At 38.8% G+C, this 24,730-nt stretch overlaps 5 protein-coding genes across 12 annotated transcripts in view; 1 reads left to right on the forward strand and 4 right to left on the reverse strand.

Annotated features, from left to right (window-relative positions):
- Positions 1-176: 176 nt before the first annotated feature.
- Jra (Jun-related antigen) lies at positions 177-1,915 on the forward strand. Of its 4 annotated transcripts, none has more exons than XM_066284061.1 (3): positions 177-395; positions 839-1,057; positions 1,119-1,915. In XM_066284061.1, the coding sequence occupies exons 2-3, from the start codon at positions 868-870 to the stop codon at positions 1,601-1,603; spliced, it is 675 nt and encodes a 224-aa protein (XP_066140158.1). In that variant the 5' UTR covers positions 177-395; positions 839-867; the 3' UTR covers positions 1,604-1,915. The 4 variants fall into 4 exon arrangements, with proteins under 4 accessions (XP_066140158.1, XP_066140154.1, XP_066140155.1 ...); XM_066284057.1 differs by having other exon boundaries at positions 179-395; positions 746-1,057; XM_066284058.1 differs by lacking the exon at positions 177-395 and adding an exon at positions 442-685 and having other exon boundaries at positions 746-1,057.
- On the reverse strand, positions 1,899-3,608 carry LOC136340199 (S-adenosylmethionine mitochondrial carrier protein homolog). The gene is made up of 7 exons (XM_066284056.1): positions 3,273-3,608; positions 2,909-3,065; positions 2,750-2,859; positions 2,568-2,687; positions 2,353-2,512; positions 2,156-2,297; positions 1,899-2,100 (listed from the first exon to the last, which is right to left on the reverse strand). The coding sequence occupies exons 1-7, from the start codon at positions 3,342-3,344 to the stop codon at positions 1,977-1,979; spliced, it is 885 nt and encodes a 294-aa protein (XP_066140153.1). The 5' UTR covers positions 3,345-3,608; the 3' UTR covers positions 1,899-1,976.
- Positions 3,609-4,492: 884 nt separating this feature from the next.
- Positions 4,493-12,228, reverse strand: LOC136340195 (macoilin-1). The gene is made up of 10 exons (XM_066284047.1): positions 11,988-12,228; positions 11,160-11,434; positions 10,157-10,337; positions 8,930-9,122; positions 8,729-8,881; positions 8,463-8,672; positions 8,171-8,410; positions 7,670-7,785; positions 6,527-6,720; positions 4,493-6,470 (listed from the first exon to the last, which is right to left on the reverse strand). Exons 1-10 carry the CDS (start codon positions 12,065-12,067, stop codon positions 6,229-6,231), a joined length of 1,884 nt encoding a protein of 627 aa, XP_066140144.1. The 5' UTR covers positions 12,068-12,228; the 3' UTR covers positions 4,493-6,228.
- Positions 12,229-12,341: 113 nt separating this feature from the next.
- Positions 12,342-18,015, reverse strand: LOC136340197 (trehalase-like). Of its 5 annotated transcripts, none has more exons than XM_066284053.1 (7): positions 17,932-18,015; positions 14,248-14,542; positions 13,900-14,193; positions 13,305-13,710; positions 12,998-13,255; positions 12,612-12,943; positions 12,342-12,560 (listed from the first exon to the last, which is right to left on the reverse strand). In XM_066284053.1, exons 2-7 carry the CDS (start codon positions 14,493-14,495, stop codon positions 12,386-12,388), a joined length of 1,713 nt encoding a protein of 570 aa, XP_066140150.1. In that variant the 5' UTR covers positions 14,496-14,542; positions 17,932-18,015; the 3' UTR covers positions 12,342-12,385. The 5 variants fall into 5 exon arrangements, with proteins under 5 accessions (XP_066140150.1, XP_066140149.1, XP_066140147.1 ...); XM_066284052.1 differs by lacking the exon at positions 17,932-18,015 and adding an exon at positions 16,741-16,824; XM_066284050.1 differs by lacking the exon at positions 17,932-18,015 and adding an exon at positions 16,576-16,772.
- Positions 18,016-19,729: 1,714 nt separating this feature from the next.
- LOC136340196 (extracellular serine/threonine protein CG31145) overlaps positions 19,730-24,730 on the reverse strand; it is a 53,064-nt gene continuing 48,063 nt past the window's right edge. The window contains exon 9 of the mRNA XM_066284048.1: positions 19,730-21,867. Coding sequence (XP_066140145.1) covers positions 21,666-21,867 — 202 coding nt within the window. The 3' untranslated portion in view covers positions 19,730-21,665. The remainder of the gene's footprint in view (positions 21,868-24,730) is intronic.

The raw sequence follows: 24,730 nt of genomic DNA on the forward strand, positions 1-24,730 counted from the left end.
AGTGATACTAAAAAAAATTATAATAGATAAGGTTAAGAATATGTCTATCCTTGTTTGTTTTATGTTCTTCGGAAATTGAACTACATATCGTCGTGTAATTCATATTAATTTTGTTATTGCTGTGGTTGGCAACCCAACCAACATTATCCGATAGGTCATCTAACTGACATTTGTCAAAGTCATGTAAATTGAAATTGCATCATTACTATTTTTAGAATTATAGCTTTTGTATTTTTATTATTTTTCTAAAATACTAGGAAGTAAATACAGGTTTTATTCCTGCCATAAAAGTCTTGAAACTTCCCACTCTTTCTTCCAATTAAAGTTCACAAGTGAGTCACTTCGTTTACGTTATTCAAGAGCCCTTGAAGTGGTGCTACAGGGTATATTTCAAAGTAAGTAGTATTGTGAATATCTATTACTGCATTGAAGACTATGTTAATCGACTATAAACACCTTTTCCTTTGTACAATAGAAGTAGTAAGGTCAATATTTAATTTGTTGTACGCTGAAGCCAATCACATTTTCTTCAAAATTCTAACAGAGAAGACAGTTAGTCAGGGTAGTGTTGTGGTAGCACAATTGCTATAAGCTTTGTGTGATTCTTGATAGAAAGTTTTAAACTATAAAAACAATGGTCCTTGTTAATGAGTTGATACTCCCGACAAGTTAAACATAGAAGTAGGTAATATGGAACCATCAATACAAGTAAAAATAACAATCATCATCTGAATATAATTTGCAGATTGTATGGAAATAGCTGATCCCACCTACTACTTTTTGCTATCTCTAGTGGTCCTCCCCGTTTATTTATTCTTTAAATTGTGGTCCTGGTTAGGCTTTGAGCTGTACAAAAACAATTAGAAAATGAGTCACTTTGGAGATAACAAGCAGCTGAACAACCTCAAAAGAAATCTAACCTTGGATTTCAATCAAGCCAAGAAAAATCTGACTTTCCCTTTATCCACTGGTGAAGGAGGCCTGTCTGAAGTCTTGTCATCACCTGATTTAATGAAACTAAAAGTGGACACTCCCGAATTGGAAAATATGATTTTAGGTATTTCTGCCACTCATTTTGCACTATAATATACTTCTATAATAAATTTATCTTAAACCAGATAACCCACTACCAGGGACACCAACCCCTTCATTTCCTTTCCCCAAAACTGTGACTGCAGAACAAGAGAAATTTGCAGGAGGCTTCATGGAAGCCTTGAGCAACCTCCATAACTCTTCGTCTCAACAGGGTTCAGACAGCAATGCCAGCACAATATATAATGAACCAGCTTTTCTGCCACAGATCAAAGAAGAACCTCAAATTGTACCTAACATCAGCAACTCCCCCCCAATGTCTCCAGTGGATATGGAGTATCAAGAAAGAATGAAACTGGAAAGAAAAAGGCAGAGAAATCGACTTGCTGCCTCCAAATGCAGGTCAAGAAAATTGGAAAGAATTTCTAAACTCGAGGACAAGGTAAAATTACTGAAGAGTGAGAACAGTGAGTTGGCATCAGTTGTTAATCAGCTTAAAGAGTCTGTGGGGTTATTGAAGTTGGAGGTGATTGAACATAATAAGAGTGGATGTCAAATTATTCTGTATTGAGGTAGATTGATAGCAATTTGCACTCATATTCAATTTTCTCTGTGAATTAGGCTCATTGACAATCATTTTAACTCAAAGTCTTTCCATTTGTGTTCGAATGACTGTTAACAAGCTTTTAATTGGGGTCGCGGCTTTACAAAAAAGTACATTAAAATATCGAAAGTTTGTATTTTTATCACAGTAAATTGAAAGTATTATATAAATAATATATCATTATGTAAATGAAGAGTTACCTTTATAATTATTATTTTTGTATGGAATTCTTGTTGTATTAAGGATTATGGAATAAAACACATTTTATAACGGCAACAATTATTTATTTAAATCTGAAGATAAAAAACAAAACCACTATAAGTCATGATCAAGACTAGTATCACCTCAAGCTCCTTTCTTCAAGAAAATCGAAAACTGAAGTTTTAGCAAAATCATAGCTCCCAAAAAATATGTAACCTCCTAAAAAGATCCAAAGAGTTCTTGGAAGTACTCCTGCATACAACCTGTAGAGGATGTTTATTAATATATAGAAAAAATTCATTTCAATTAACTAAATACCCTTTCACTCCCTCCTTTCTAAGAACTTTGTGAAAGGTTTTGGTAAATGTTAATGAACCCATTTTTGCTGCTTTACTATCTGCCAACATAATTCTAGTCTTCACTACATCTAAAGGCGTGGTAATAGCTGCAGATACCCCACCTGAAAAAGGTTAAAAAGTGTCTTAAAATCGTTGGATAATAATGTCAAGTTCCACCTGCTATAGATCCACAAACTGCGACCTCCCAAGAATCTAATGGAATATTATTTTTGAATTTTGACATATAGGAAGATTTGCAGAATTCAAGGGTAGGAAATTGGATTATAGAGAATGGAATTTCTCTCATTATAGTAGAGCCAAAGCCTCTATAAACACCCTAAAATTTTTATTCTTAGTATGAATTAAACCATGCAAGAAAAAATTTAAAATACCCTTAAAAACCCTTCATGTTTATAGGCCTCCATCAAAATCCTTATAGATGATTTATAAGCTATTGAAGTTTGCTTTCTTTGCTTTGTCACTTCCATTGGAACTCTGACCAGACAGGCCATCTAAAATTGTCCTACTCTAATATCAATATCTACAGTTACTTCATTAAACTGGCATAGCTTACAACTTCAGCTACTGAAGCCCCAAACATGTATACCAATGGCATAGCCTGTTTTGGCACTAAGGGCTCTGAGTAATGCTTTATTGACTCATAAGTTATGAAAAAGAAGGCAGCTACAATAAAATTATTTCTTTAAGGGAATGGTGATATATAAAGTGGTACCTTGAGGGGCACTTCCTACAACCTGAGGTGCCAAACCTTTGTAAATAGCTTTGAATCCCCCAGAGTTTCTGAAGCCTTTTTCTGACTGCAACCTGGTTTTCAGGGTGTCTAGAGGAAAAAGTACTATATCTACAAATAGACCTGCTGCGCCACCTCCCTTAAAATAATGAGGAGATCCTAATTTGTGATGTAAATAGATTGTAGGAAAATATTGGTTTTGGAAAAAATTTAGAATTTTGTGAGAAGGCAGGCAGTAAATGAAAATGAAGGAGTTAACAAGACTGTGAAGCCCTGTCTTCCACATAAAAATTGTTCATTTACCATTGGGTTTACTTGAATACTTTTTATGTAATCAAACACTTACTAAAAAGGCCGACCAGAGCATATTACGCTGGCTTATAGGAGTTAGCTCCTTTTGGTGTACTTCGATCTCCATAGTTTTAAAGCTTCAGGAATATTGGAGAATCAGAATTCGCCTCGATTTCTAGGGAGCTCCCATTTTTAGGGAGTTTGATTTTCTATTTTAAAACTCCAGACAAAGAGCAGCACCGATTTGTTGGGTTTTTGCAATCATTACATGCGAAATGTATTAAAAATAATTTGTTTTCTTAAAGCTGAAAGAGTATTACGAAAATGACCTTTGTCCTAACCTCATTCCAATTTTGAATTTTTTATAACCCACTTCTTTAAGTTCCAATGGCATCCCGCGCATTAAACTCGTTCAGTCAAATGTCAATCTATTATTCAATATGGCGTACTAGGACCGGCCTGCTCTTGGCTTAGCCTATGTCAAAAGTTGGGTAAAAAACTAGTCGGTGCGTTTTGGGGATAGTAGCAGATATGATGAGAAACTCTTCAGGTGCTGGCAAAGCCCTGATTTAGCCTTCGTAAGCCTGTATATCGCGACAGCTCCCCCGGCGCGCAGGACCGGACGAGATCAGATAGATCAAGTAGGCGCGCGGAAACATTTGAACAAACTCTATTCGCCGACCAATGAGAAACGTCGTCTCGTTCACGTGACATTAATAAAAAAAATGGAAGACGGTTTCAAGTGACGCGAAAATAACTTAGAAATATCTTTCCGAGTGTTTCCTTAACAAGATTGTTTTGTGTAGTGAAAAGAGCTAAATTAGAACCTCTCGGGTATGCTGCGGTAAGTACCACATTTTTCGGTTCGTTGGATTTGATTTTCTAAGGTATTTTCCCCATTTATGTTTTGGTATGTTTGCGTTACGGTTTGGCTTGCTACAAAATAGTTCAAACTTCTATTTATTCGTCTATATTTCGTGTGTTTGTATTCCGCCAAATAATTTCATCGATCATTTCAACGAAATTAACAGCAGCCCACAAAAACGATGTCAAATGACGCTTCTGAGGCGAAGGCCTAGTATAAAGATACACATATATAAGGCTATTTTAGGCAGAAAATTGCGAGATTTTGATTTCGGCTTTCCCTAAAGGGGTTCCAAAAAACTCGACCTCGGGCCTTCCTTAACTTTTACCGTGGGACGAGTTCGTTGCATAAACTGAAATTCCATTTTTGGCTTTCAAATTTTCTTATATTCAAAATAAAACAAAAATGGCTCAACTTCAAAACAATAAAAAATATATATCATTAAGTACAGTGTAATTCTCATTTTTCAAATGTTGGTTACACGTCAATTTCGAAAATCCACTCAAAACCGTGTAAATAATATTATGTAATTAAAGGAACTTAAAAACGCATTCTAAATCAAGAAAAACCTTAACAAATTAAACGTCATTCTCTCAACTTCCAGGATGATCGAAAACTTGCATTGAAGTGTAAATTCAAACGGAAATAAATTAGGTTTTCGACCGTCCCGGAATATGACCAAAAATTTATAAAAAAAAAGCTTTAAACTAATATGAGGAGATCAATAATGCCAGTAAAGCATGTACCTTTTAGGCAACGCAACATTAGTACCTTTTGTGCAGTATAATAACAGAATTTAACAATTAATTTTTACTTCAGTATAGTGCCCAAAAGTTTCAAATGGCAATAGAACAATTTAACATATAATATTAGGTACGTTTCAGTGGGTTGTCGATTGTCTGTTCAACCCCAAAAGACGTTTCGGGTTGTTTATTTAAAACTCACTAAAATATGTTTTATTATATCACAACGAAATGAGATTGAAATGGCAACGTACATACAAATTTGCAGAGGCTTATTCAGAGGTGCTGAAGAAAACTATATACTGAGGGCACGAAGCACATTTTGTTTACGTGCTGTTAAACTTAAAAAACAGCTTATCACAACCATGTATAGAACAATTAAAATAAGCATGAAATTTTCTCAGGAAAGGTTTGGTTTTGAATAAGAACCACTAACGGTGGTTTAGAGGGAGAGTTACTATAATTGCACCAATAGATAAATTAGCATGTTTACAACATGTGTATGACACTACCTTATCGTCCATTATAATAAACAAAGTTTTGTCGGAAAATTCAAATTATTTAAATTTATCCGGAAGGGTTTTGTCCAAAAGATGAGTTTTATGACAATCTAAGAGCATTTAGAGGAAAAAATTAAACATTAAAGATGCGTAATAATGTGACGCTTAACCACTTGATAGCGAAAAATAGTTTCAAGGTTTCTTGAAAATTTAACGGAACCGATTAGTGGATATTTTATGGTTTGTAAAGGGCCAATGACCTCTACAAAAACCGAAAAAAAAAACGAAAACAAACGTGTCGTAGCATGGACAACGAGGGCACCGCGAAGTCAGATTACTAAGCCTAGAGAGTAAGACATTCCCGGCAAATGACGTATGTTTACTGGCATTGCACATAGCTGGCGTGTGTCGAACGAAGCACTTTAAGGTCATTTCCAGGGAACGTTTTGCTACCCAGAAATATACATTGATGCAACTACAGAGGCTCACCATGTAAAATTAGTCAAAAAGTCCTAAAACTGAATTTTGAGTCTCGGCGCCGCCTATTCGTATAATTGACATATTTGTTTATTCATCCTTTGTGTTGATTAATACTGTAAGAGATGGGCGTCAAAAACGAGACCAAAATTATGAGCTTGTGGTTGCAAACAAGTGGCAGAAAAATTCCGACTATTTTCAAAACGTATGGCAACACAGATCTAAATATAAAACACCTACTATTAAAAAAAAAACAGGTTCAACACAAACTTTAATGCGTTTTTTTTCCAAAAAAGAAAGCAACAGTAAACAACCAGAAAACGTCGGTTTTCAACCGTGTAAATATTACCGATTTTCCGCGAGTTTCAAACGCAAATGAAAATGCAACTTAAAAAGAAGAAACGAATGATAGAGAGAACGACAAACTTAAGCCTCCGTGGATGCGATGAGCGTGTTAGAAGCCGAGCTCTTCGGCGTATAGGCCGTCGCGTTCGGATCTAACTTGGAAAGACCGGGGCCGTCCGTGAGACACACACGCGACACCTGAGCCCCAGCTGAAGTCTGCACTGGCTGAGTCGTCGCGAAGGAGTCGTTAGGCATCACTGCCAGGACCTGGGCGATATTGCCTTTCAACCGTTCGATTTCCTTCTCTTGGTTTCTGTTGGAACCTATAAACAAATTTAATCTAGATAGGAAGGCCTATACGTAGTTTTTCGAGACGTACTTTGACTGATTTCCAGGTGCCTCTTGGCCTCCCCCAGCGCGCTGAATAAATCGAGTTTAATACGCGTTTCAGCGGAAAGGGCATTTTCGAGATGAGTGTTTTTATCTTGGAGCGTGGCCAAAGCAGACATCAGCATTTCGGCATCGCGCACTTGCTCGCTCAGTGCTTGCTTTTCCAACTCCAGCGTCTTGCATCTAGTAGAAATATCAGTAAAATGTTTATGTTTAGCTTTCAAGTAGTAAAAGAGAGAAGGCGCAATGTGCATGCAAAGCACTTGAGAATTTTCGAATAACGGAATTTTCCGATTAGAAGAGCATGTCACGCAAGATAAAAATTTTTGCAAGCTTTCCGCAATTTCCCCCTTCGACCGATTTCGCTGGTCGGTTACAGTCATCGAGGTCGCATAATCAACATTTGAGATCTATAGAAGGGCAATACAGAAACAAAATTAAATTTTGATACCCTGTATGTCGAAAACGAACAATTTATGTATCGCTTCTTAAACTGGAGAGCTTTACGATGACAAAAAAAACTCTAGTTTTTTGCATGTTTTTGTACTGATCTCGTACCTTAGATGATTCAGTCGAGTGTTAGCACGGCAACGAGCCAGATTCATCATACGGAATGAACTAATAATCGGGATAATCGGGAGTTCTTTTGTGTAAATGACAAGTGAAATATATCGCTAGTGTAGCTAACATTGACTGAGTGAATAAGGTGTGGAGGAGCTGTAATTTGGTGAGTGAAAGCGGGTATCGCCAAATACTTTGTTCTGGTTTTGTTTCCCCCTTTGAATGTTTTACCCTCTCGCAACTAATTCTCATTTGTGCCGTTTTTTGGGGGCACCTTGCGTAAAAAAGCAGTAACAACTCCGATATGTTAAATTGATTATTCCGATTTAATAGTCCCTACATCTACCTTTAACGTTTTTTCTATAAAATAAGACCCTGGAAAAACTCATTGTTGTCTCATCTTTGGTCCTAGACCGTGTTTTTAAAATCTTAGACTTAAATTCGGAACAGTTTCTATAAATAATGAAAGTGTTATTTAATTGAGCGATTCATTACTTTTATGGATAGAGCCGTGGGGCGAGGGAGGTAATTTTTTAAATCGATTAAAATACTGAAATTTGAAAAATCTCACCTTTCTTCGGCCCAACGTTGCGCCTGGCGACACTCGGAAAGTTCCACTTCTAATTCGCGTCGTCGCGATTTGCACATTTCGGTGCATTCTGTTCTGGAAGACTGTTGCGCTGTCACCTGTTTGAGGGGAATATCAGACATTTTTTCCTTTAACTTAAGTTTTCTTCATTTAGTCCATATTGCATAACCAACCAACCAAAGTATCTGATATAAAATCAACACAAAAAAACAGAAAAAAAAACAAAAAATAAAATTATTTTTAACGGAAATAATTCTCGCAGAGAATTTCCCAGTTTTTCTGATGTTTGGAAAACCTTCTATAATCCTTAACAAAAAAATGACTAAATACCTCATTAACCACTTCAACACATTCATAACTATATAGGATTGTCCATAAAAAATATTTTCAATCGTTTTTGAAACTTGTAATAAAATCATTGGTCCATCTGATTTCCTGCTTATGGCCATATATTTCTCCTCTACCAATTTATCTGCCACAAACCTGTGCAAGCCTCGCTTCCTCTTGTTTGCGACTCTTCCTCTCTTGCGCCAGCTGCGAATCGACGTTGGACCTCAGTCGTCTCTCTTCAGTCACTCGCCTCTCCAAATTGGCAATAGTCTGTCGATCTGTTTGTTTGGCAGCTTGTGCGTTTTGCAGTCGCTCCTGCAAATCTTCCAACTGTCTTTGCAGCAACGAGAGCTCCCCTTTCGTGCTCTTTTCGCTCGTCGTTAAAGAAGCTACCTGAAACGTTCTCCATGAAAGCTTAAAATTTATAAAATGGGGCAATACGAACTTGTATCCGTAGCTCCTGCTCGCTGGCTCTGCTCTGCTGCAAATCGCTTTTGAGCCGTCTGGTTTCCGTTTCTAATCTCTGTAGATACTCATGAGCTTCCCTCTCTTTATCTTGCTCTCTTTTGTCTCGCTTCTTTGTTTGCCTGGGCTCATGGTCCGGTGCTTCGTCGTGGAAGTCCACCACTGACCCATTGCTGTGTGAATGATTTATCTAAAAGCAAACTCGAGTTTCAATCCACGTCCTTGAGGACAATAAACCTTTGAGACCTTATTTTGCCGCTCACTGTGGCGACTATCGTGATGATCAGCCATGCTGCTGTTGTCACCTCGAGTTTTTTCCGCCGAGGCTCTTTTATGAGATCTTGTTCCGTGGTTCACCCCGTTCGGTACAGTACCGTTGGGTATGTGCCCATTTTTTTCCTAAAATTTCCAAGGTTTCACAATAACCAATTCTACCGCAGAACTCACCTTATGACTATGGTTGTGAATCTTATGATTATTTTGTACATTGGTCGCCACGGGAGCGACACTGGGTGAGACATTCAACGCGAGCTGCTCCGCAGGTGGTTCGAGGGATGACTCTGCAGGCAATGCTTGCTGCATCAATTGCATGTAAAACATGTTCTCTTTGGCCACGTGTTGCTGCTTTCGCTGTCGCATTCTTCGAAATACAGAATCTTTCAAAACCCATATACAGAGAAAACCACCCAACTATAAATTTGTCCATTTATTAAATCGAGTTTATCACCTTTGGAAGTGCGATTGACATTTTTAGCAAATATTTTGAATATGCGCAAAATAGATTCAAGAAAAATTTGGGTTTCAAGGCTATCAGTGATCTACGTAATATGTGTATTGCAAATAGGTTGGTAGGATAATAAAGTGGAGTTTGTGAGTGTCCAATTTAATCAACACAATAACCAACTAACACCAAAATGACGTTAAGTTTCACTTCAATCTTTAATGCTTTTATAGGCTCTCACTGGTACCGGCCTTAGTACACCATTGCTTCATTTTTTATGAAAGCCCCAATTTCTATACCTAAACCACACACTAAAATCTACGCCTATGTCGAATTTCTCAATTAAAAAAGAACTAATTATATATATTTCAAAATCTTATATCCTGCCCTTTTACGCCAGACAGTTTCGACCCATTTTTTAATTTCAAGATAAATTATTATTTATTTCTGTGATGAATCTCATAGGCATATTACAAACCATCTTGATGTTTGCAAATTTCTAACTATATACAAATGTGTAATCTTATAGGAAAATATATATTGTGAATTTATGAGCTTATTTCAGAACCTTGTACCCAGCCCCTATATGCCCCTGCAACTTTCACCACACAATTGTGACGAAGTTGCTTAGTCAAGGCACTTACATTTGTGGTGAATTTCATTGGCGTATCACACATTATTATTCCGAAATTATCTTCAAATCTGGCCTTTTTTTAGAAGATTGCTTATACGACTCAAATTCAAAACCTGGTATTCGACTCCTGGAATTCTTCTTGTCACTGTTTAGAAAAGTCTTCTTCATGTCACTGTTCAGAAAAAAATCAAATTAACATCATTTTGGGACTTAATTTGGAATTTGAAGATTTCAGCAGACACTTACAAATTGTTCTCAATTTTCCTATCCACCCAGTCGGGTGATGTTTTCTGTATAGACAAAACATGGCTCTACCAACCTATATCCCACGTAGGATTTGAAGCCAAAACCTAACGTCACCACTGGATAGCCTATACAGTGGGCGGCAAACGGTCGACATAGGTCCAGATGACCTGGGAGGTGTTTGACATCTCGTAGGCGGATTGCCGCCTCAAGGTATACAAACAGAACCCAAAGGACTACAGTGGGAGCACATATCCCTGTAAATAGAATAGAATTTAACTGATGAGTCTGTGTGGCAATAATGTGTCAGATGCAAATTAAAACTCTGCGAGGAGTAATTAAATTGTAGTTTAAAATAGAAAATTATCAACAATTTCTTTTTAAGTTTTGTTTTTCTATGGAATTTAACTACAAAAAACTTTATTTTGAATGGCTTATAAAGTAAATAGAATATATTTTTATTTAATCAAATTTCAGGTGTAAAGGGTTTTCATTTCAAAATTAACACTGAAATATTATATGATTTTGGTTCTAGTTCGACTGTGGGGAGCTTGAATAGCAATTGATACATAGACTAAATTTGCATCAAACTCCCTTAATTTTTAATATTTGGTAAACATAATGCTAAATCAATGAAATTAAGTCCCCCCAAAAGATCAATAGCATTTAAGCTAATTTAAAAAATTAACTTCTGCATATGAAAAATTAAAAAGAAATTTCTATTAAAATGTATTAACAAGGTTCTATCACTGCAAAATAACTTAAAGCCTGAAAGTTAAATTAACATTTATAAACGAAGTGCCAAAGTAGCAAAATTGATAATAGAAATAAACCATTTATTTATTCACTTTCCACAAGATGAATATCTACTTCTTTTTGGTTATCTTTTCCTCAGGAAAATAGCTATAAGGAACTAATTACTGTGGCAACATATATCAGCCATTAAATCAAACATCTTCCAGTAAAGAGTGTCACAACTTGAAACATTCAAATTGATTTTTATCAAGATTTTCAAAAATCTTTTCTAAGCACCTATTCAATCATAAAGTAGTTTTCTATATCAAGTGTTATATGCTCACCTTTATCTGTATGCCACACATACTGCACCCAGACATAGGTGCTGGCAACGAAAAACAGCCACTGCACGGGGATGAAGAAGTAGCACAGCATGTCGGAGGTGAGAGCCACCAGGACGAAGAAAACTGAAAAGGCCAGGCCTTGGTACTTAAAAGAGTCGTAGACTGAGCGAATCAGTAAGTAGAATGGCCATAGAAATTCAAAACGGAACTCCAGGAGGAAGTCGGCCACTATTACCAGGAGCCACAAAATGATGAACTTCAAGTAGAGAAGTGTGCTGAAAAGGACAATAAAAATGTGACATTTGGGCTAGCAAATGTGGCCAAATTATATGTATTTTAGTTGGTTGGGCAGTGCTTTGGTAGAGTCCTATTGTGAGTATTTTTTAAAAATACATTTGCCAAGTAACTACCTTTGGGGTAACCTTAAATTATCATGCTGTGAACATGTAACAATTTGTCTGAGATCATTTGAATGCAAAACGTTATAATTCTGTTTGTGACCCCTAGTTTGTTATGCTGCATTCATGTTAGGAGAAAATAGAATCTTTTGACTGTATTTATAGATATGCATTGGCAAAAATAAGGTTTGTTTTGACAGCTGTAGATATGGTTTTTTCTATCTTCTGATTAAGGGTAGTTTGAGGGTGCAAACTCATATGACCGCAAAAGGGTAATCGAAGGTGCAAAAATTTTATCCCCGATGCCAAAAAGTCCCTGTTCCGCTAAACAACAGCCATTTTGTAACACATATGGTCAAAATCGCTTAGGTTGTGAGCTCCCCACTGCGATTTACTACTCTAAATCACATTCAAAACTCGAATGTTATACCTTCCGTAAAATCCTTCGGCGATTTTGTTCCTTTTCATGGGTCTTCTCATCTTAGCCAGCTCCACATTTCGCCTCTTCATAATTTCATACAGGACCACGATACTGAAAACTTATGATTTAACAACACTTTTCTGGAGATCTCCCCGAATTCCGCGGCTTTTTCATGGATTTTTTATCCAGAAATTCGTCTTTGCGGTAAAAACGGAACGTCTTTTGTGATGACACTTGTGACAGATAAGATAAGTCCAGGGTAATTGTAAAGTATGAGACGAGGTGGCGCCAGTAGTGCTGTCAAAGGGTGAACTGGATAACATATATGTCGACATTGTAGTCAATAGAAATAATTGCGTAAAATGAAATTTGATGAGTTTTATTTAAATGCTTTTTGTAGTAATAAATTATTTATTAGTGTAGAATAAATCTATAAAAGTCAGAGCAACCCCATTGGTCCATCCAAAACCCGGTTGTACTTCGTATTCACCCCCACCTCCAAACTTTCCAGGATCCAAAGCGTCGTACTTTTCAAACATAATCTTATTTTCATTGTACCCAATCATATTCGCTGCTACCCAACTGGAAAAAAAAATCTATTTTCAAACTATCGGGTATTCTGCTTCATCATACTTATGTCCGAATGTTTTGCCCATATCTATAGCATCAACGTTCCCAGTTTGTAGCAATCCCAACACCACGAACTCTTGCAATGGGGGCCAGGCGTTCCTGAAGTCCCACTGCTCCCCACTTTGATCCAGAGAGGTGGGAATACCTCCACGATACATGTCTATTCCATTATTTAGGAGATACTCAGTTGCGCGTTTGCCGTAATAATCCTTCTTGTTTAAATCGTAGGTTTTAGCCCATAAAGGAGCGAAATTGCTGGGGTAAAAATTATTGCGGTTTCGTTGCAGAACTATGTCGTAATCGAGCCATATTCCTTCATTGTCGTCATAAAATACCTTAAAAATATTCGTTTAAAAATTGAATTTGTGTTGGATTATACGTTACACTACCATTTCAATGGATTTATTCCAAGCGTCTGCCTTCTCTTGCCACATATCTCTTCTATCCGAATCATTAAAAATGTGATAAAATTCTGCAACACCACTGAAAGCTTTGCATAAAATTGCATTAAGATCCACTGGGACAACTCGCTGAGTGAGTGTGTGAGTGACATTCGTCTCAGTACCACCGCTGTTATCAAAGAACCATCTGCTAGAGAAATCCCATCCGCTTTCAGCAGCACCTTTCAAGGCTTTATAACAAGTTTTCTACAAATGTCTTTATCACTAATTTTTTTACAACGTTTTGAATACTTACCTTGGCAGTTTCATTGTAAATATTGCAAGTCTCCAAATCCTTGCTGTAAGATTCTGGTCGAGGGGTATTACTGAAAGGCTCATAGTGAGCTAATTCATGGATCACTCCATTTTTCTCTACAAGTTTAGTCCGGTTTTTTAACCAGAAATTGAGCTCAATTTCAACGCACTGAATGTTGTTCTTTAACCACTCGGTGTCTTGGGTGTACTTCAAATACTCCTGAATCATGAAAGTTAAAACGGGGGGGTGAGATCGGTTGAGGTAGTATTTTCTGGAGCCATTGGGCATGAAACCAATCTCCTTAATGAGGTGACAGATGTTTTCCAACATACCACGGACCGTGTCATACATTTCGCTGAGGAGAAGGCCCTTCATTATCCAGTAGGAGTCCCAATAGTAGACTTCCCTGCACAGAGTGTTCGAAAATTAGAGTAAAAAAGATCGATCATGTGCAGCCACTCATTTATGCAAGACGTTAGGAAATGCTTAGTGATATCGCACATGCCACTCAAAATAGCATTTCCTAATGAGTCCTATGCATGACCTCTTCTAGTTGCGGTCAGATTTTGTTTTTATGGCAACGATTGCGACTTACTTGAATCGGCCACCGGGTACTATGAACCCATTAGGCACTTCCAATATGGAATGTTGCTCGGGATTTTCATACACATTGTGGCTGATTTTGCGCCCCAAAGAGGGCCAGATTCCAATGAGATTTTTGGCGAACTCTCGCACTTTTTCGTCGCTGATTTGTTCAAGGATCGCTGGGGAGGGGTTGAAATCGGTAGGAGTCCAACTTATTGTTTCGTTTTCTCTTATAAAGTTGCTTTTGACGAAGTTCTCCACGTCAGCCTTGGTCGGTTTTCCATTGGTGGCGTTCATCATTTGCCTGTAAGAAACATCCTTCGTCGATTTGAATTTTGAACTTGTATAAACAACTTGCCAGAAATTGTCCAAAGTAACGTTGACGGGGTTCACTTGGCTCATGTCCACGAAAGTCTTGGAATCGTTGAAAATCATAGCTCTTTGTACTACATCCAGGAGTTCTCCCTTGCAGTACACAGGACTAGGACAGGAATCGATGGTTTCGTCCTCTTCAGGTGCTTCATAAAGCGGGAGTGTAGATACTTCAAGGAAACGAGCAGCAAGTAGTACCCCCAAGAGGACGACTATCACTAATTCTCGTTGCATAGTTTCCTATAGGGAAGCGCTGCGAACGACTGTTATGAGATTATGGTCTAAAACCAAGAAAGGTGCGTGAAATTGGGCAATTAGGTTCCTCGGGGACACGAACATCAGGGTCTTACACGCACTATTTATAATTAATTCACCAAATTAACCTTGCTTGATCGGAAAAGACTTGAGGAAGGTTGGATTCGATGGCGATCAGATATGATGAAGTTAAGCGACAATGTTGCGGCAGGAGAGTGCAATTTACAATTAATAATCGCTGTACGAGTTTCTTCCCACCTGCTTGCACTTCAGCACACTTAAATACATGAGGTTTGGCCGTAAGGTTTACGTAAGTGATATATGGAAATAAGACGTACCATTATCTGTGGATTCCCTCAAACCGCGGAAAGTTATCGTTATTATTTAACTGAACTTATTTAGAATGTTATTCTGACGATAAAGAGCTGCGGTTTACTTATCATTGTATGTAAATTTTACAGGTGCATTATGTTACTCATAAACACATAGTTTATTTCCCATTTCTGGCGTACCGGTAACCATAGCGACGAGGCAAAACAAACAAACGTCAAAAGCCCGACAGGCATCGTTGTAGACACCTGCATCGAATTTTGAAATTTGGGGCGTTAAATTTTTTTTATTTTCCAAAAATTCGCACAAAATGACGCTTTGACCCTCCGTTTGCGGCTTTTCACCGAACCTCGGCTTATTTTGCTTGCTGAGTAAACGGACTGCTGCCGCACTCAGTTCCAACTGCGGTGAGTGTGCGGTAAAGTATGTATGACTTTCCGCACTTGTTTAGGGCAAACAACACTGACTTCCTTGCACTTACCGACTCTCCACCGGCATCACTCTAAAACACACAATTTCGTCCATATTTATTGGATGCGATATGCAGGAAATGCCAGTGACACAGTATGACTACGTTTACGTTAATTCTTGAACTATTGGTCAAACTACTTCGGAGAGCTTTGCCCGCCGTCGAAACCGAGTCAATTGGCGAAGAAATTTCAGACCCAGACCAACAAAGAGATTTTGCCCATTAATAGCGACGTTTCAAGGATCTTATAAATTAATTCTGCCGGCTCAATAATTAAAGCACACACACTTATTAGTATTTTCATTTATTAGTTGTTATGATAAGACGGCGAACAATGCACCAGATAAAGCAGTGGGTCAGCACTTCGTGTCGGTGTTTAAATCTGTACGTATACCTTGATTGCTGAAAAAGTAGGGGGAGTGTGCTCGGGGCTCGCCTAGTGCGACCCTGTAAGAACCGCCAAAGAAACGGACGTGCAAAAAACATTAACAGAAAAATTTAATCCGGAACTTTGAGGTCCGTCAGTGATGTCCTACGTACTGAGGCAGGGGCGGCCCGCCCCGTTTCCGGGTCCCGTGACCCAAGATCAACCCGAATTCGTCCTGCGTCACTGCGGCCCACTTACCTCTAGAGTCGCGAATGAAGTAATTAAAAAATGCTCAATTTTCCGCGTAAAACAGCCTAAAATGTCCCAAAATGTTTTTTTTTCGTAAAGTAAACGAAACTGAGTTGTTCTCCTGAACAGAGCCGGATCGACCCCAAATTCTTGGCGGAGGATCGGATACCTATATATTATATTTTTGATTTGCACCTCCTAAATGCATTAACAACGATTTCTTTCCAGGTTCAAACCGCTTTTTGTCGCCTTCATCGCATATTCGCCACACAGTGCGACCACTGCAAGGTAAGTCCAAAGAGTTATTAAAGTTTTTCTTTGATGTAAAAGTGCAACGGACTGAATAATAGGATAAAGAGTGAAATTAATTTATCAGGCATTCTGTAACTCGTTAATTTCGTTTTTGATAAGTTTGCCTTTAGATTGCGGTCTAGGTAGAGGTTTCGCATCTTCGACTTCTTTAAAGCAACAGTTAGATCGTTACGGACATTAACAAGCTGATTTTTCTCTGTGTATTGTACACCGGCTAATCGGTTCGAACTTGATAACGAAATTGCGTTTGAAAACGCTCTATTATCCCCCCAAGGGGCCACTGTTGGGCGCACTTATTTACTCATCGATTACAACTGTTCCTTTAAACTGACCTAGACCAGTGCTGCGGGCGCAACTTTAAGCAGGGAAAGTTGTTAGTTATTGGACTTAAGCTCCCTAAAGAGTATACCGATCTAAGCCGATGTGCAAGATTGGGTATATAATAATTGCTTTCACTATAATTACCACTCTCGCACTACTGAACTGGACTGCAGTACCTTATTCAAAGTCACTCTATCGACTAATAGCATTAGAAGTAGCATTTTGTCTTATATATTCTATCCAATTTTTATGATAAGATAATAGTGACGAGGCAAAGGTAAACTTTGATTTGTGTCAAAAGTGTTTACTGACGTGTCCCTAGAGTCGTGATCATTGTAGAGAGTTATTAGAGAACCTAACTCCCGGATTGATTTTTCCACACAAACTTCTATAACTAAACCCAAACCCTCTTTCAAACGCGAACTTATGCTTTCGACGTGAAAGTCCATTGCCCCTAACGACAAAACCGTCTTTTAAAAGGGCCGACACCCAAACCCGAAAAGAATAAGGGACGAAATGACGGCCATCCTCTCGGGGCTTGTACGAAAATTGCCCCCATCTTATATGCGTCAAGTCTTTTCTTTTATTGTTCTCTTTTCGTATTCGTCAATTTAAAGTCATCTGATTTTGGAGGATGCGATTCCATCTCCATCTAAATAAAGCGTTGATACGCTGCACATTTGCCGCCTTAGGGTTCAGCATTCGTGTATTTTTCTCCCTTTATTTTAGGGTCGCCTATAGTTTGATTTTAGAGTGTGCCGATTTGCCTTCAATCAAAAATGAATGGGGTAAATTTGGCGAAAGTGCATTCATGAATTGAATACGATGCTAAAAGTTTGGCAAAGGGAATTGGCGAATCTCGTAAATTGAAAGAGGGGAAATGTTTATTTCGGCCCATAAAATGAATAACCTGAACTAACCCGAACTAACGCCGCACTCGCCGTGGGGGTCAAGAAACCTGCAAGCTCAAATTTTTACGAGTTAATGCGTTGTTTTCTATTTTTACGAACCGTAATAAGAAGGGCGTTTCCATGCCCTTAACGGCCAAATTTTCTAAATAGGGCAATCTAATACTAACTGCGGCATATTATTTTCTACATCTATTTGCGCCCGTTTCAGAGTTCTACATCCTAAAAGAAATTAAAATTAATTTTAATTGGATAAACCACTAAGAGGTAATTTTTCGTAGTTACGAATCAAATTACTAAAGGAAAACGACGATAATGTCCATTTTGATCCTTTAAAATGGGAATTAAGCGGGGCGCATTCGCCGAGACATCAAGAAATCTTTCAGATTGTGATATTTTCTCAACAATATCTTTTGATATTTCACTCAATATCTCTAAATGTGAAATTATTCTACTTACGCTAAACGAGCCATTGGCACACTTGAAAAAAAATCATCTTTGAGCTCTCCACTGAAGTGAATAAATATTCCACAGAACTGAGAGCTGCCTGTTTACCAATAATGAAACCGGATAAGATAAAACACATCATTGAAATTAACCATGCTCGGATAGATAAAATATTGAATCATTACGCTTAGGAAAAAAATCTTTTTGTTGTTGTTATTTCCATTTTTGTGCGAACGCCATAGTTTTTAGCCGATCGAGACTTGGGGCAAACACGCCTTATCGCAGCCAAAGGGCCAATCTCACATCCACCACGTCTCTGCGAAGTGACTAATGCCTTAACCCTTAGCAGTGACATTAGTAAAACAATTTATCCCCTCGGAGGCCGTTTTTTCGTCCGCTTCCTCTCTCTATATATCCGGCGTTATTCACGCTGACCCGTGGCCCCAGCAGCATTAAACTTCTTTATCTCGCCCAAAACCAGATTCTGGACCGTTTTGCCTCTTAATAACATAAATTACGGTGGCAATTTAGCTTGCCGCCCCCGGTAACCGCCACTGCTTATTGCAAAGTTAGCACCCCGTTTAAGGAACTTCGGCAGTTGCTTCTTAGGGCCGCATAACAACTTGTTGTTTTTGTTGAAGGGAGAGGATTCGGGGTGTCTGTTGATAAGCCCGAAGAAATTCGACTGAGTGGCATAAGAAAGTTGGATGTGATGAGCAGGTGTAACGTATAGACCGAAATTCCACGTATTGGATGCGGACAAAAGATGTGGGGGTCTCAGTTTTTAAAATATTCGATATTTCCCCGCGAATTGTCACGAGGAGACACCTTTCGTTGGCCCGATTTGAAAGGTGTCCGCCAAACTGCCTTGGAAAGGACATGAAATCCATCGGGGCAAGCTGCTCGAGCCCAGTTGTTATAATCACCTCTCTTGGTTTATGAGATGAGCATTAAACGCCTCAAAGAGGGAATCTCTCGAATCGCGACCCATGCTTTCTATACGGCCCAATGCGGAGTCCTTATCGCTCGATTAGAGCGAAAAACAATAATATAGAAAAACTCCGGATTTTTTTCAGTCGGGACCGAGTATGGAGGTTTTGAGATATTTTTTGGGTCACTCGTGTTACGCCACCTTCAAGGATGGCGAGTGAGACCCACTTACGCGAGTGAAAATTGATTTTTTTTTTTTTTTTTAACCAAGAATAGGAACCTCTTTTCGTCAAAATTAGTCGTTAAATGGGCGGCAAGAACCCAATTTACATTCTTTTTTTGTGATTTTCGCATTTAAATTGTCGAAAGCCGTGTAAACCCCGGTTAACAACTCCTCCAAGTAAACTTACTAAGCGCATTAAAATGCGCAAGGGCGCAAATCTATTATTCGATAGTTTAGAGTTGGAGGGCCCTCCAACTCCCGAAGAGCCTTGTTTGGCTTACGACGTTTCAACCCCGGAAGTGGATCCAGCTTCAGTGCATTGTACTGGCTAATTGCGAACTCTATGACATCCTTCCGATGCGAGTCAATATTGACAAAGGATTACGTTTTTTGTGTCGTTATTTGGAGAGAAAATACGCAGAAAATAGGATTGTTTACAATGCCTATAAACAGGTTAAAGGTCGGTGGCAAATCGAATTGGGGGCTCGTTTGAGGCACGTAAAGGGGGAACGCAAACATTGGCACGCTCAGCTTGATCGAATTAAGCCCATAACGTGTGTTCTGCTGGGTGACATCTTCGGAAAGTTCCCAAATTTATTTAATTCCGAGGGAATCTTTCATGACAGAACACAGGATACATAAATAAAACACGGCGAACACTCGAGAGTAATATCGTGTATTACTTTACTGATAAATCACATTGCAACAGTCAACTTGGCCTTAAAACCGAGTTACATATTGAATATTACTTACACGTATAAAAACAATAAGCTATGAAACTCACCGTCTCAACGTCATAAACCCATCTATTACTTCCATTTATATTTACATTATATTTATGTTACATTGTTGTGCATCGCTTTCGTCTTTCAAAATATTTACAAAATCATGTACAGTTAGAAACAATAACGCAGTAAAACTCGGTAGGTTCCAAGTCGATCCTCACCTAGTTTAATGAGACGCCATAAGGGCCAAATTATTGAACTGCGGTCGAGTGCGCGGGGAAGTACAGGGTCGCCCGTGCTAGGCCACGCACTTTAAAATTCAGATAAAGCGTTTCGAATAAAAATAAAAAATTTCTTATTGAACTGATATACCGAGTGTTTGTCGAGCACTTGTGCGAACTTTACACGTCGAACCTTTGGCTAAATTTCGAGGCACGAAGTTCAGATGAACGCGGGTCGGTATCGGCTTGGTTCTTGAGGTGCAGCCTCGCCGGATGACGCAGAATTTCGAACCTCGAACTCAGAATTGCCGCGGAGCTGATGGGGGCCGTTCAGGAGACGTGATCGTCGAGAATGAAATAGCCATCTAAATCGACGATGAATCCCACAGAATCGGCCATAGATTGGTTCAACGGAGGATTTTTTTTTCTTTCGCTTTGATTGGAGAGTTCGCGTTTAACTTCTAACGTGCACAGTCTACCGCGGGGAGCCCTGTAGTTTGCCAATGGAGTAATGGCGAGCCTCCGCTTTCGACTAAACAGAAACTTGGCGTCCCCATGGAACTTAGCTGAATATCAATAATTTAGTTCTTGGAGCATCGGCAAGTTTCGCCCTAAATCGTAATAAAAAATAAGTGGTACTTAAACCTATATTTTGGCTATTACTCAGGGTAGAAAACCTGACTTCTTTATCCCCGTTTTCGAGAGGTCTTAAACCAGAAATTTTAGCCCCATTAACGGTTGTTCTTATTGGATGAATTGAAACTTTCTTTATTACTTTTTCACCGTTAAACTATAATATTCACTGATGGAAAATATCATTAGTTAGTCTGGGTTATTGGGTGTTGATGTAATCGCATGCTCATACAGCAGGGTGTACCTTTTATCATCAGATAGTTATCTTGTTTCATAAAAAATACCGAACGTAGACCTATTTAAAGCTAACCCACAACTCGCTTTTAAGGAATAACATTAATCGCAAACAATATAGACATTATTCGTAACGATAAAAGTATTTATAAGAGATTCAACAAATACGTAAAATAACTTAAAATAGATGTAGGTAATCGATAAATCTATATCTGTTTGTATATCTTTTTGGTATACGTCATAGGTGCCTAATCTAGATCACAATAATTAGCCGGGTGTAACGAAACTTAGGGGAAGCACCTTTCTTACGGGTTTGGTTTGGTTAAAATTTGGTTGCTCGCGCACCCAGAACATTTATTGTACAAATATCTTAAAAATAAATAAGCTTCACATAAGGCCTTGACATGACTAGCTAGTATTTGATACTAAATGTTACATACGGGGTGTTCTCTCAAAGGTACATCGGGACAACTGAACTTTCGAAATACAAATTACCCTCAATCATCATATCTTGGTTAAAATATTCGAAAAGTTACGCTTAGCTTACGCGAGCCACCCTGTACGTAAATGATCGCAAAAGGAAATCTTCAGCATTCAACAATTTATCATTTGAAGTAATCTAATGCAATGAAAACGGCTTCCCAAGACTACTAAACAATAAGTGGTAACACTGGTAACTACCCCATATTGAGCAAATATCTTATCTGGATTTTACGCGTTATTTCTCCTTTAGTTTCCATAGTAACTAAATCACTATTTTTCATTGCTTTACAACCTCTGTTAAATACTGTCTTCAATCTTGTTGCTACTGTCATCCAAGGGGTCCTCGCCTTTCTGCAAACAGTCCCTAATTCCTTTGAGTATAATTTCCACTCTTCGGTCCAAAGCTACCAAATGGGGGTCCCAGAGAATTGGTGATATGGGGTCTTTGGCCATACTCCTTCGCAGGGCGTCGCTCAGTTTCGAAGGACCGCTGTGAAACCTGGAAGGAAAAGAGATAGTTACGCTTTCAGATTATGCGACTTCACCTTTTTCCAAAGTCACTTGGGCCTGACGTCGAGCGTCGCGTGGGCACTTCAAGCGCGAATCTTGGATGCAAAACAAAAATCAATTTACTGCGTTCGGGATCCGAAATTTTGAACTGAGCCCCTCAATGCCTGCCCGCGAGTACTCTAAAAGCACGCCCAGACGTACTTTGCATAAAACACCCATGCTTATCGTGACATCTCTGCTTCGAATCACGTAGGCGCCTTCGCCACTTTGGCCAGAACTTCGCTTTTGGGGTCTTTTACTTTTGGATCTAACTGAAACCGAATCAGGTAACCTCGCGAAACGAAAAAGGCTCTTTAGGAAGATGAAAATTAAAAGAAAACTTTCGAGGAGCTCGAAAATCTCTTAGGAGGACCTACAAATCTCAGTGGAAAAATTCTTCGACTCGGATTTGCATAAATTTTACTAAGCAAAATATTCTCTGAAAGCACGAAGCCCTGCCAATCGATGCACACCCTAAAGGAAGCTTTAGAAATTCTTAGAAAATCCTGAGAAAAGAACGCTGAAAATGAAAAAAAAATTACAGAACTCTCAAACAGTTCTGATCAGAGCCTACAAATTTTCTATGATTCAAAAAATTCCTCAGAAAAAATACTGCGACTCGGCTCATTGGTCAATCCTACGTGGCAGTCACCACGTTGACCAGAATTTTTGCTCTATTTTTTTTTTTATTTGAATGTAGCTCACACTCGTTTAGTCAAGCGTTAACTCTACAAAGGTTCGATTTATTCAGTCTGACCGAAACACGTTCCTATTTAAGCCGGCAATTAAAGGCCGGCAAACGGTTCATTATCTTCATCGAGAAGTATTGCAGACTAGGTGCAATTAAAGCTACATTTTCATATCAAAGAGTAAAGTAAACAGGCAGTTTCAGGACTTTAATTGGCCGATTGAATGATGTGGACTGGGATGAAACAGAAAAGGCTTTTTTGATAGGAACATTTATGGTTTTGTCATTTTCTCGTATTGTAAAAGTTCTTTATGGCGTACTGGCAGATTTTTTTTTATCATATTTTTTTACGTTTATACGAATTAGCTGCGTGCGTAATTGCGTTCGATATCACCTGAACTAACTCTTTAGTTTCGAAATTGAAGTATTTTTTCTCCTTTGACGGTGCCAATGGGCATGATCCTCATTAAACACTCCATCGAAAAGAACGTGCTATTGAAAGTCGCCTTTTGAAAGCCAAATAGCGCAAATCTAAGCCGGGCAATTAACCGAAATGTGCACCGTTACACGCGATCTCCAAACTAAAGCATTTCTATTAGAGAGGTCGGCCCCGGCGGGGTCCCTGGAGAGCCTCCGAATCCCACTAGCCTCTTTACTCTTTCGACGGGAATCGCTTCATAAAAGAAATCTCTTTTTGGCTTCGTACGGCGAATAAATGCCAAACTTTCCAGGAACGATTAGCTCGTTTGAGTGGTTCGATATTACTCCCAACTTTGGACTTGAAATAGCTCCGACTCTTGCGGATTTAGGAGTGCTTTTCGTAGAGGTTTCTTATAGGCAAATAATACCTACATACGCAAATATGGAATCTGACAAAAAAAAAACGAACGAGTTTTAACCACTATGATTAGACGTAAATATCAGAAATTGTCGTCGACGATGCACTGTCACGCAAGTACAATTTTTAACGCGTTTGAATTTACAGACGAAACCCGATTGCGAGTGACAAAAGAGGTAGGAATAATATACTTCGCCAGCGTTGTCAAGAAAAAAAAGTATGCGATTCCTTCGCCATATTGTCAGCAAGGAGGATTTCGCCATTTCTTCCGGTTTCCTTCGGAACTGCGAATTATTTAATTGCCAACACGAAAAAGTTCGCGTGCAATACAGCTAATTCCGGCCGGAAGCAAAAACAGTGCCGTAGGCCCTGTAAAAGCCTACTTAGCAATTTAGATATCAATCTAATCGTTGACCACTTAAGGCTCGCAAACCCATTTAGGCCTCTTCTAATTCCCTTACCTTTCCCGTCCTATGCGAGGGTTTTTCAGTCTAAATAGACCGACCCCCTGTATACTAAACGATTCAGCTAATGCCGAACGCGTTAATAAATTCGATTGTCTGTTCCCCTTGCGGTCGTTCGTAATGGCACCTGAAATGGTTTTTGTCGTTCCGATTCAGGCGCCTCCGCTTGTTTGCCCCCGTATTTACGTGGCTTTAACGTTGTTTGTTTTGGAGAAATGTTATTGTTGCATAGGCCATCAGAGCCCCGCCGCCTGACGATTCAGGCCTAATTAGTTTCTACACCCATTAAAGTACGAGCAAGGGTGGGGTTTTCAGCTGCAAAGCTTTTGGGAGATCGCTTAAAATCGAGAAATTCAAGTGCACTCGAATAGCTGATCTCTTTAGCATAACGTAACGATTTGAGGAATCTGCAGAGATTTTTTTTATTTTTTTATTGTTTATAAATAACATAAAAGTCAATCGATTTTGATCGTTTGCATCGGTTCGTCAATTTTCATTCATAGTTGTTACGCTGCCCGCGAATGCTGGTTGGTGTGTCTCTGGGCGAGAAAGACGTAACTCGATATCTGGTGATAAAGGAAAAAAGTAAATATTTCCGAGTGGAGGATGACACGGAATTCTTCAAGCGCGGCCAAGGCCGAAAAACGTACCATTTGTTAACGTGTTGCTTTCTTCGATCCGCGGGGAGTTGAAGCAAAATTAGTTTTTATCTGTTATCTATTCCGTTGCTCTGCCCATCCCGGGGGCGTGATGTAATGTATACTTTATCTCTTAATAATAACGACGTTACATCGAACCCGTATACAGGGTGTTTTTGAAGGGA

Source organism: Euwallacea fornicatus, chromosome 7, assembly GCF_040115645.1.
Source record: "Euwallacea fornicatus isolate EFF26 chromosome 7, ASM4011564v1, whole genome shotgun sequence".
Taxonomy (NCBI): domain Eukaryota; kingdom Metazoa; phylum Arthropoda; class Insecta; order Coleoptera; family Curculionidae; genus Euwallacea; species Euwallacea fornicatus.

Excerpts from the sequence above, each read along its gene's own strand:
- Jra (XM_066284061.1), top strand. The coding sequence starts at position 868 with ATGAGTCACTTTGGAGATAACAAGCAGCTGAACAACCTCAAAAGAAAT. Across the intron at positions 1,058-1,118 it reads ATTGGAAAATATGATTTTAG|ATAACCCACTACCAGGGACA; the intron begins GTATTTCTGCCA and ends ATCTTAAACCAG.
- LOC136340199 (XM_066284056.1), bottom strand. The coding sequence starts at position 3,344 with ATGGAGATCGAAGTACACCAAAAGGAGCTAACTCCTATAAGCCAGCGT. Across the intron at positions 2,298-2,352 it reads AGTTTGTGGATCTATAGCAG|GTGGGGTATCTGCAGCTATT; the intron begins GTGGAACTTGAC and ends AACCTTTTTCAG. Across the intron at positions 2,101-2,155 it reads AGAAAGGAGGGAGTGAAAGG|GTTGTATGCAGGAGTACTTC; the intron begins GTATTTAGTTAA and ends CATCCTCTACAG.
- LOC136340195 (XM_066284047.1), bottom strand. The coding sequence starts at position 12,067 with ATGAAGAGGCGAAATGTGGAGCTGGCTAAGATGAGAAGACCCATGAAA. Across the intron at positions 9,123-10,156 it reads AAATCCTACGTGGGATATAG|AATGCGACAGCGAAAGCAGC; the intron begins GTTGGTAGAGCC and ends TGTATTTCGAAG. Across the intron at positions 7,786-8,170 it reads AGGAAGCGAGGCTTGCACAG|GTGACAGCGCAACAGTCTTC; the intron begins GTTTGTGGCAGA and ends CCCCTCAAACAG.
- LOC136340197 (XM_066284053.1), bottom strand. The coding sequence starts at position 14,495 with ATGCAACGAGAATTAGTGATAGTCGTCCTCTTGGGGGTACTACTTGCT. Across the intron at positions 13,711-13,899 it reads GTACCCGGTGGCCGATTCAA|GGAAGTCTACTATTGGGACT; the intron begins GTAAGTCGCAAT and ends CACTCTGTGCAG. Across the intron at positions 13,256-13,304 it reads TTTACAATGAAACTGCCAAG|AAAACTTGTTATAAAGCCTT; the intron begins GTAAGTATTCAA and ends AGACATTTGTAG.